General features: G+C 35.5%; 1 protein-coding gene across 1 annotated transcript in view; it reads right to left on the reverse strand.

Annotated features, from left to right (window-relative positions):
* LOC144253026 (DNA polymerase alpha catalytic subunit-like) overlaps positions 1 to 12,049 on the reverse strand; it is a 52,423-nt gene that overhangs the window by 17,140 nt on the left and 23,234 nt on the right. The window contains 8 exon segments of the mRNA XM_077794988.1: positions 624 to 680; positions 1,594 to 1,678; positions 4,575 to 4,729; positions 5,599 to 5,720; positions 5,722 to 5,729; positions 6,624 to 6,698; positions 8,309 to 8,425; positions 9,174 to 9,286. Coding sequence (XP_077651114.1) covers positions 624 to 680; positions 1,594 to 1,678; positions 4,575 to 4,729; positions 5,599 to 5,720; positions 5,722 to 5,729; positions 6,624 to 6,698; positions 8,309 to 8,425; positions 9,174 to 9,286 — 732 coding nt within the window.

A 12,049-nucleotide genomic window follows, 5' to 3' on the forward strand; every position in this document is an offset into this window, starting at 1 on the left:
ACCTAAAAGTACCCTCAAACTGTTGGACTTCTCAAGTCAATTTAAAATAATATACATGAAACCTGACAAGGTTGCAGCATTTGATTTTGTCACGTGAAGACATTAACAAGTGAACTTTTAATCAAACATTATTACCCTATGTGTATACATGATTACACAACTAGTGTGATTCTACATCATGTACAACCAGAAGAATGAGAAGTTATACTCCATTTATGTATGATGTGTCAAAATGCATTCTGTCAGGCTGAGGTTGTGGCTCAGTGGCAGAACACTTGCCTAGCATGTATGAGGCACTGGGTTTGATTCTCAGCACCACGTATCAATAAATAAAGGTCCATTGACAACTAAAAAAAATTCTTTAAAAAAACACATTCTGTCATGTATAACTAATTAGAACAAATTTTAAAAAAGGAGATGAAAGAAAAAAAATAAAAAATGTACACTCCAAAAAAATTATTTATATTGAATACATTTAGCTTTGTGAAAAGCTCACTACATTTTATTATTCCCCTGCCATTTTATTAAGGGCCCAGAAAAAAATTCATGGAGCATACTATCCTCCTATTTTCTTTCCAAACAAATAAATACTTCATATTTAAAAGGAATAATTAGCTATTTACCTTTAAGGACTTTAAGGAAAGCACATGGAAAAATACAGTCCTTCGGTTTAGACACAACTATAAGAAGGGGGAAAAAATTCCAAAACCCATTTTATTTTAATTTCAGGTAGACATCAATGCATGTTTCCAAATAGAAATTTGGAAATTAGATATAAATATTCCCCCATCCCTAAATGTTAAAAGGTTCAAGTATTTTCATTGATCATGTTGGGATTCAAATGAATCACCAAGCACAGAACTCTATCCCTACAATTGTTAAAACTTTGATCAAATTTTGCTATCCATCAAAGTCAAAATGAATGATTATAACATTCTCTCCCAGAGGAAATCCCACCACCACCAAAGCCTTAACCAGTTTACAATGAAGTAACTCAGTTCAAACTTCTCAAACTTGGAAAAGAGTTTCTCCTCTACAACATAAAAATAGCTGTTCTCACAGTAACATAGAGAGGAGGTGAACAAAGGCTTGTTGAAATGAGCTAATGACTAGTTTCATCCACATTTTCACCAAGCTATTACCAGGGTTTTCTTCTATGTATTCCCCCTACTTAAGTAATAAACTTCACAGTAATCATAAATTTTGTTTTATGTTTAGCAAAACTAATGTGTTGCTAAAACAAAATAAATTTGCTAAAACAAAATTTATTTAACTGGCTTTCAACATGGACTATATGAGTATCCTCCTTGGAGACTGACTCATTAAACACACAGAATTCTGTGGATGTTTCACACATTGAATTGTAGTACAACTCAATTTCAATTTGATATTACTATAACCTCTCCCGAATAGGCGAACATTAATTTATTCCTTGGCACCTGCCTCATTGCACAGAAAACTCTGGACAATAAAACTTAGTTTCCATAGCTAAAAACAACCTTAACAGTATGCACTATTTATTCTTGAAAATAATTTTTGAAAGTCTAAGAAAAAAATCAAGTCTTTAACAAAGTATCTTTAAAAAATACATACCACAGAAGTGTGACTGAAAGGGAGGTTGTGGGGGTGCTTTATCTAATGCAAAATTGTGATGAACCAAAGCTGCTATAGCAATAACCTGCAAAGAAAGGAAGGAGGAAATCACTTATCAGACACCTAATATATATTCTGCATTCTTACTGATATGTAAAACTACAGGTACAACCCTACCCCACTTATCATCTCCCTGCAATTTACATTAGTTGAAGAAACTGAGTTGTTTATCCTATAGAATGCTCCGTAGTATGGATTCTGTTGCTTATATCCTAATAGGGTCACTTTCATTTAACACATTCTGTTTCTGTACTGCCTATAAATTCACAGTTAGATCAAATGACTTTATCAAAACCAGGTTCAACTATTTGGCAAAAATACTTTAGAGGTGCTACTGATTACTTCTATCAGAAAGCACAGACACATAATGTCTGTTTTTCTATATTTCAGTGAAATTAGCAGCCACTGTCAATTATTGCCTAGAGCCATTATTTCACTGGAGATTAGAAAGTGGCATTATTCCATTTTTCCTTCATTATTTATTAGCTGAAAACCTTCTAAGAACAGAAACTTCACTTCATCAATTATTTGGTTGCCTGAGGTACAGTATGTTTTCCAGAAAAGTCAGGATAATGCTTGATTTGATTCCCTCATTTATCAGTTTTAAGAATGAGTTAGTTCCCGAGTATCCTTCATAAATGAGCAATGTGGCAGTGGTATTGTTGTTAGTATCATCATGAACTGAGTGTTTCCATCTATTGCAATTATTCTTATCGTGCTCACATTGTCCCACCTTTGGTCAGTAGGATACTCTGCAAGTTGTTCCCTAGGTCCTTCTGACATATCTTCAGTAGATTTTAATATCATCCTTACTTTCTGATATAACACGATGTTCAAGATTTATCTTAAACATTCCCTGCCTTCATTAAGCCATTTCTCCACAGAGCCCTATTTACTTTATTAGGAAACAGTCTGTGAAAACCTAACTCTGGGCACAAGAGAACGGACACTTCTTTTTTAATTTTAACTAAGGACTTATTGAACCTTTCCCAAACACTTAACTATTAACTCCAATCATCTACAGAAATGATTATTTAAAGATCAGGGCTTGGGTTGTAGCTCAGTGGTAGAGCATGCACTCAGCATGCACAAGCGCTTGCATTCATTCAGTCTCCAGCACTACCAAAAATAAAGATGAAATCACATACTAAAAGAATGCAAATATTGTCCAAAATCCTCTTTTAAAAATACCCCCATTTATGTCAAAATGAAGCAAACATAAAGAAACTCCCATTGATCAGAGTAAGAAAACCATAAGGATCAAATGTAACAAGCTGACCACACTGGTGCTCGCCTATGGTTCCAGCTACTTGAGAGACTGAGGCAGGGGGCTCACTTGAGCCCAGAAGTTCAAGGCCAGCCTGGGCAACATAGTGAGACCCCATTTCAAAATAATAATGTCAAAAATAAAATAATAATGAATTCAACAGATAGGGAATACACATACGTGTGTGTGTGTGTGTGTGTGTGTGTGTGTGTGTGTAAAAACCACCATTTTAAAACTCTTAATGAAATAACTAATTGAGGTAAAATGACTAATTCATGGAGGCATTAGAACAGTAGTTCTCAACTGGGGATAACTGTACCCTCACATTTTCCTCTAAGGAATATTTGGCAATTGCTGGAGGCATTTTTAGACTGTTACACCTAGCAGGGAGAGGGGGTACACACATCTAGCAGGTAGAGGCCACGGACACTGCTCAACATCTCACAACGCAATAGACCACAACAGCACTCCACAACAGCCCAAAACACATGTAGTGGCAAGGTTAGATGAAAAGCTGATGGAGAAATATACAGTGGTTATCACCATTTGAGCCCACTGACCAATATTAGCTTCAATAATAGCAGCTTAACCTGACATTATGTGTCTTCCAATATGAAGTACACTCTACTACCTATAAAGTATTTTGGCTAAGAAAGTTGAACTTGAATCTAATTCATCCTTTAGAGATAACTTATAGCATATGGATGTATGAAGGATGGAGGAAGAGTAGGCACTCTGTTTCTATAAAGGACCAAAAAATAAGTATTTTAGTCTTTGCAGGCCTCATGGTCTCTGTCATGACTAACTGACTCTGCTGTTGTAGAGCAAAAACAGTTGAAGATATGCTGTGTTTCAAGGAAACTTTATTTACAAAAACAGGTAGTGGGATGAATTTGGCTCACAGACCACTGTTTGCCAACCACTGGTAGAGAGGAAGAAGTCCAATGATACCACAACAGAGCAAACAAATACAGACAGAAAATGGGACATTATATGAGACAACTATCAGTGATTCTTGTAATCATTCAATGTCATTGAAAAGAAAGTGGGGGGAATGGGTGGGAGTTATACCATTTAAAAAGAGATGAAAGTGGCACAAAAATTAAACACCATCTGTGAATCTTGTGTAAATCCTGATTCAAACCATCTGTTAAAAGACATTGTGAGAAACAAAGTCATTTAAGTATGTGCTGGGGATTTCAGACTAAATCAAGGAATCACTGTTACTGTTATTGGGCTTGCTAATGATGGTATATAAGAAAATGTGCATATTTTAAGAGATGTATACAAAGGCACACAGGGTTAAAATGACATGCTGTTTGAAACTGACTTTAAAATACTTCAAGAGAAAAAAAAGAAGGGAGAAAAACAGGTGTCACAAAATTTGCTAACTGCTGAATATGTGATTGATATAGAGAGTTCATTGTATTATTCTCTGTGTACATTAAAAAAATATTTTCAGCAATTTAACTCCTTGAAAAAATCCACAACACCAGACAAAGAAACAAATTCAATTCCTTCTCCAAAATGAAGTTTTGTACTAAATTAGTATGCTTTCCCCTCCAAGAACAACTTTGTTGCAGTAAAGCTATACAAGTTCAGGCCAAGTATTACACCTAAGGAACAAATACAAAATATGTCCTTTTTTTTTTACCTCATGTTGATGGTTCTTTGCATTCTGCAATGTTTTCATGCTGAAAGACATCACCACAAGTGGAAGAGGACCAATATCCTTAATTACATTCACCAGGTCAGGTTTCAAAGCCATGGCCTCAAATTTACACCAACTGATTGGCTGGTTCAAGAGCTCTGAAAAAAATAGAAATAACACATCAATCGCTTTTGTTAACTTAAAAAGAAAAAGTACCATAATTATGACAACTGTGATTAACTGAGATATTCTTCAGTCCTATCTTCTATTAAAAATGACATAATATCTAACTAAAAATAAGCCACATTACTGGATGTGTGTGTACCTATGTTCATTTTCTTGAGAAAAAAAAGTCCAAACAGTGGCTGAGGCTATGGCTCAGTGGCAGAGCACTTGCCTAGCATGTGTGAGGCACAGCATTTGATCCTTAGCACCACATACAAAAAATAAGCAAATAAAATAAAGGTATGCTGTCCATCTACAGTTACAATTTTTTTTTTAAATCCAAACAAAGCTTTTTGTAAAATGATCTAAAGAATCCAGAACCCAAGATAGGTTTAAAAAACCCAAAGCACTACCATGGAGGAATCATAAAACATTTTTAAGAGATTCATGAAGATAAAAGAGTATCTCAGATACAAGTGCTAGAAAATATCAAGTAACAGGCAAAACAAGTACTATCCACATTAGGATGTGATTCTTCTCCCCTCCAAAGGTCAGCAGTTTACTATGGAGAACAGCTGGGCATTATCTGCCAGGTGGGAAGTACATGTAAACAACAGCATAATGGGACGCACCCTGAACGGCTGCCTGTGCTAAGGCCTCCTTCTAAACTAAACTGCCAGGCATTACAGAGATAAAGTGATTCCAAATATACCTACAATCACCCAAGGAAAATCTTGATGAAAAAACACAAAAGGAAATAAACACACTAAAATATATAAACCAATTCCTTAACTTCCCTTTAGGGGAAAAAAAGCACATTTATCAGCAACCTACTTAGCATTATGACTAAATTTTTCCTTACGTGGATTTTTTACTTCAAGCCAACAAGGTACTTTGATCTTTCTGTTCATCAAGAACAGTTCCAAGCTGGATGTGTTGGTTCCAAATACATGAGAAAATGTTTCTCCTTTTAAATACTGAGGAAGCTTCTGCCTAAAAGGAAAAAAATCTTTTTTGTTTAAAACTATTACTTCACATTTTCCAATTCTATATTTGAAATAAACAAAAGCCTCTCTATGAAGCAGCAGAAGAAACCCCTTTGATACATGTGAAATGTAATTTGCTACAAATGAAATCCAAAACAATTCACAGTAGGAAACAAAAACAATTCACAATGACAAAATAATGCATCTTCATGACACCCATTAGAAGAAAATAGGCCAAGAAGCTCCCCCAAGAGAGAATTTGTGTCCAAAGCTGTACATGCCTCACTGATAAAGAATAGCCAAGTAAGTACCACTCCATTAGAAGAATGAAAGCAACAGAGTGGGACTTGAAAAATTGAAATTGAAAAAGCTTCCATGGTACTTTTCATCACCACTGCCAAAAACATTTTTTAAAAGTTTCCCTTTTCCAACATTGTGGGATCAAAACACTAGAACAAAGGTAAAAAGAGATTAAGGTCTAGTTAATTAACACCCTACAGCAACGACCTTGCCTGTCACAGGAGCAAGAGCAAGAGCAGCACTATAATGATGCTACTGACACTCCTCTCTCACCTTTCCACTGCTTACAAGAGACACTTAACAGACTAATGATGTCCAACTCCATCATGTGGCATTCATTCCACTTGACAAACAATTGTGCTGTTTCAAGTTATTTGTTTAAAGATGCATACTTGAAAGCAGAGAAAGACAGTATAACCTGTAGACTATGTACTTAAAATTAATTTTATCCATTTCAGTTATTCATTACTATATGTCCACCTCAATGAACTGTGGGCTTGAGGAGTTCTGTCAGTACTACTAATTGAAAGCTAGTTGAAAGTTCAAAAGTAGAAATAAATGCCATTCACCAAAACCAGGTAATTTTCTTTGTTTAACTTACCAAGTATCTAACTTCCAAGTACTGAGATTTTTCGGGAACATCAGGTATCTCAAAAGCATAATTCTTTTCCACTGTCTGGATAAGTAGATGTTTTAAAAAATCATTAAGACAAAAAAGTTTTCAAAACTCAAATTATCCAGCATTACATAAATAATACATTTTCCTATATTAAATCATCAGGAATCTAGCATCCTTGTGGGACACAAGAGTAATTAAAGCCAAAAAGGTATCCTTTCACCTTTCAACTAGGACTAAGACTCATAGTGACAATGTTAAAAAGACTTCTCTTAGACACTACAGAAATCAAAATATTTGCATTCAAATAGGAGCAATAAGAGATTTATTTTTACAATGTTAATGCATTAAATCATTTGTCAAGAGACAGGTTGTGGCACATGCCTATAATCCCAGCTACTCTCAGAAATCTGGGTAGGAGAATCGTGAGTTTAAGTCCAGAGCTATACATGCCTCACTGATAAAACATAGCAAAATATTGTCTCAAAAAATAAAAATTATTTGTTACTAATTGACATTAAGCAACTCCATCTTGCTAGAATAATCAACATTATAATTATAGTTCATATGTAGTAAGCATTGGCTATGTGTCAAGTACTATTCTAATCATTCAATATGAATCAAGAGATTTAACCCTTTTGACAATGCTTGCAATAGGGCCTCATTTGTCAAATAAAGAAACAGGCACAGGGAAGTCACTTGGCACTTGTTCACAATCAGATACTAGTAAGCAGCAGGGCTAAGACTTAAATCACAAGCAACCTGACTCTAACATTCATATGCTTCACCATTACAACACATTGTCTCTGGAATTTTATGTTTTTAGTTTTTGTTTGCAGTGCTAGGAATCAAACCCAAGGCCTTGTGCATTATTACTTGTGGAAATTTAAAGAAGTGACTCAGCCACAATCCAAAACTTAAGTAGTTAAGACTGTTTGCTGTATCTTTTGCAACTCAATCCTCCCTTTCTTTCCATCACTACTAACTTCCCATATTTTTAGTGGGCTACAGACCCCACAATTATGGCCAAAGGCATCAATATCTCACTAAAATCAAAATATTATTTCTTTTTTTAGGGGCATTCTCCACTGAGCTATATCCCCAGCTATTTTTATTTTTTGAGACAGGGTCTCACTAAGTTACTATGGTTGGTCTCAAACTTGTAACCCTTCTGCTTCAGCCTCCCAAGTCACTGGAATCAGAGGCATGTGCCACCAACACCAGTTTGGACAATTTGTCATACATATCACGAATATAAGACTTTCATTCTATCAGAAATAACATCATAGTCCCTGATTTTTAAAACTAAAACTTACTTAACCTTCTAATCAAAATGCATTGGCAATAACTAATTATAAAATCAAAATGTTTTCTTTGCCATTTCAGAATAAAAACATGAAATGTAAGCATTTAAAGTAATTTGCTTTGAGTTATCTATATATTCAAATTCATGACCATTATTTTACAAGCAGTTTAAAAAGAAAGCAAACTATTTTTAAAAATCTAACACAGTTTTTATATTCATGCCTATGAGATTGCCATTCTATGAATTAGAGATATGCAGAAGGCACTTTGTATGAAGTAGATATGCAATACCTATTTACAAAATCAAGACATTAACAAACAACAAATTAAGAGAGCTGGTCAAAAATTTACAACCAAATACAAACCTTGGACTTGAACTTCATAATTTTATATTTTGCTGCTATTCTTTCATCAAATTCATTGTAAACATCCTTCATTGTAACTGGAATTTCTGTTTCCTTCCCTGTATTTAGATCAATTTTCTGTTCTCCCGTGGGAAGGAGAAAAGGGAGAAAAAGTATCTGTACATAAGATCTTCTTAACCACCAGAAACCCAAGTTTAAAACAGTTTTCATCCTCCCCCATTTAAACACTTAATAGCACAGTCTCAACAATGAGTTCAAAGGCAAAACAATCCCTAAAAAATACTAAACCCAATGGCCAATTCCTCCCAAAGCACCATAAAGCAAGGCAAAGATGATCAATGCTAAGAAACAATGGGAAAATAAATATTATAAATCCTAACCAAGATGCTCCACAATTCAACAGAAATGGGGAGGGACTGATACTGGGAGGGAGCTGGAGATATTAAAAGTCCTAATAAAGAAGAAGCAAATGGAACTGATCTTGTTAAATGGCCACAGGGGAAATATTACAGCTGCCTATGCAACAAGAGCAGGAAAACTGGGCCAAATGCCATGTCATGTTTTAGAGCCTTAGAGTCCCAAGCCCAATTATTATGGAAATGAGGAGTAAGGGAAATATAACATTCTGTATTAAAACTCAGACACTTTTACTCTAACAAGTTGAAAAACTGAGTTCAACTTCATTTCTCTAATTTCCCCATCCTCTATTGGAATTGCTGACAATCAGTGGTCATGAAGCAAGGAGTAAGAAAGAATTGGGGTTGTGAAGAACTGCTGCCCTACTGAAGGACAGGGTTGACCTTGGAATAGAGAATGGGTGCCATATATAATTACTGAAATCTCAAAGCTAATCACTAATGCTTACCATTTCACGGGGAAGGAAGTACAGCATTCGCTCAATGTTTTTCACCATGACACAACAGCTCACATGGGTCTTGGCTGATTCAATAAAAACTTTTCCAAACAGAAATACCACACCTGAAAGAATAAGGGAAAACTTAATTGAAATTGAAAAGAAAACATTTCAATTACACCAAATCATGGGAACAACGTAAATGTTTACTGAACATGTCCACACATTTATACCTTTGTGATAACATTCTGACAGCAAACATATATAAAACCAGTTCTTTGTTTTTAAAATATTTATTTTTAGTTGTAGTTGTACACAATACCTTCATTTTATTTATTTACTTTTATGTGCTGAGGATCCAACCCAGGGCTGCACACGTGTAAGGCAAGCATTCTACTGCTGAGCCACAACTCCAGCCCCAAAACCAGTTCTTAACTCAGTACTTATGCCATAGTACACTATCACAGTGGTACAACCCCTGGGAGAAAGGGGATAGAATAATTCTCTAATTTAGTATAAACAGTTTCCCTATAACCAGTATTATCCAGATTAAGAAAAACAAAACAACTATTGTCCAACAAGTCTGCTATTACAACCTCTCATGAAAACATGCAAATATGAGAATATCATTCTAAATTTATTTTTTATTTACACTTACTGATAAAAAACAATCTTCATGTATTGGGATACATACATCAGTATTTTTCTGTATGTAAAGTTGTATTTGGGAAAAACAATTCATCTTGTATCTTATGGTTTGGAAGTGAGGTACCCCTCAAAAGCTCCTGTTGATGCCAAAATATTCAGGAGTAAAATGATTTGATTATAAGAGCTGTAACCTTAACCTAACAGTCCATTCTAGCTTGAATGGACTAACTAAATGGTAACTATAGGGAGGTGTAGCATGGTTGGAGGAATTGGGTCACTAGGAGCATGCCTTTGAGGTTTGTATTTTGTCCCTTGCACCTCAACTCCTCTCTCTGCTTCCTGCCCACCATATGCTAAGCAGCTTTCCTCACTGTACCCTTCTGCCATGTTCTGCCACACCTTGGGCCCAGAGCAGTAGTCAGACAGTCGTTCATGGACTGAACCTCTGAAACCATAAGCCCCAAATGAACTTTTCCTCCTCTAAGTTGTTCTTGTCAGGTATTTGATCATAGTGATAAAAAGCTGCCTAACACATCTCTTATTCTATATAAACATATATATCTCATAACAGGGTTCTATTATAATCTATTTCACCCTTTCTATATCACAAGTTACTTAACATATCTAGCTAGGTAGTATTTATACTGTTCCTTTCTCTTCTGCTTCTATTTAACAAATGGTTTACTAATAAAATCAGTAGATATCCTTCTTTTGTGACCCTCAGAAATATACACAACAAAGTAAAAACATGCCTTTCTAAACATCAAGTTATTGTTCTCCCGTCTCTTCAACAGAAAACTAGCCATTAAGAAAGGACTGCTGGGCTGGAGTTGTGGCTCAGCAGTAGAGCACTTGCCTAGCACGTTCAAAGCCCTGGATTCAATCCTCAGCATCACATAAAAATTAATAAAATAAAGGTATTCTGTCCAATTACAACTAAAAAATATTTTTAAAAACAAAGAAAGAAAGGACTCCTAAGATCTGATAGTCAACCCAAGAGATGGTCACTGTAAAAAAATTCCCAGGCTCCATGAACTAGACAGCAGTAATCAACATAGCCACTTATCTGAGACACTAAGAAAATTGTGGTACATCACAAAGCCAATTACCCCAGTTTCACAAGACAGCTCATCATCAGTATTTCCTTTTGTCACTTATTCTAGTAGAAATAAGACTATCTAAGGATTTTCATTTCTGCAGATGATTAAAATTCTTACAAGAGTTGTGTGATTTTCAGCTGGGGTGAGGGAAGTGGGGAAGATAAGGGAGAGGAAAGGGCGGACCGTGGGACGATTTAAAGGAAAAAATCACAGTAGCACAGAAATTTAGAAGTCATCCTCACGACAGTTAAAGATGGGAAAACAAAATTCCATGCAAAGAAAAATAAAGACTCTAATATTGGATTCAAAGATTCAAATAGCTCATTTTACAGTCAAACTAATATCACACTTCATGCAACACATTTGACACTGTTTATGCCTCGTTTGCCACAAAAAGATCATGGTAAACAAAGATTACATTCCCCCCAAAGTTACTAGCTGAAACCAGGTGCAGTCAGGATTATTCAACCTTGAAAAAGTCATAATGAAGACAGGATATCTTCCCATATGCAAAGAGTAAGATTCTTTTCATAATTATGGTGCATTCAGCAACAACTGACTGACTTAGAATCTGTAAGAAAGTGAGAAACAATAACAGGGTCTTTGGGAGTACTTCATTTTTATTAGCATCATTGATTTCACAAAGCTCAGTGATCATTACCTACTATCACGATGAAACTGTTCAACCCTCTGAAATTAAAGGACTTTTAAAAAAAGCTATTTTATTTAACCCATTGGCATCAAAAACATAGAAAGATGTGCCACCTCAGAGAACACAACTTGCAAAGTACCACAGAATGGCAAAGTGGACTGACAATGAGAAGGCCCGACTTCTGCCACTGAAGAGTCAACTACTTTTTTTCCCCAGAGCTTGTTTCCTACTAAGTGAATAACTAGACTAGATAATCTCTGAAGCTTTTTTCAGCACTTGTATGACAAAAAAAAATATTAACTGAGCTGGCCATCATGACATGTGCCTGTAGCCCCAGCTACTCAGGCAGCTGAGACAGGAAAACTGCTTGAGTCCAGCTGGAGCATCACTTGAGCCCGTAAGTCTGAGTCCAACAGGGGCAACATAGTGAGATTCCCCCATCAAAGAAAGATAATTGTGAAATGTTTCCCTGGGCCAGAGGTACAACT

Source organism: Urocitellus parryii, unplaced genomic scaffold, assembly GCF_045843805.1.
Source record: "Urocitellus parryii isolate mUroPar1 unplaced genomic scaffold, mUroPar1.hap1 Scaffold_87, whole genome shotgun sequence".
Taxonomy (NCBI): Eukaryota; Metazoa; Chordata; class Mammalia; order Rodentia; family Sciuridae; genus Urocitellus; species Urocitellus parryii.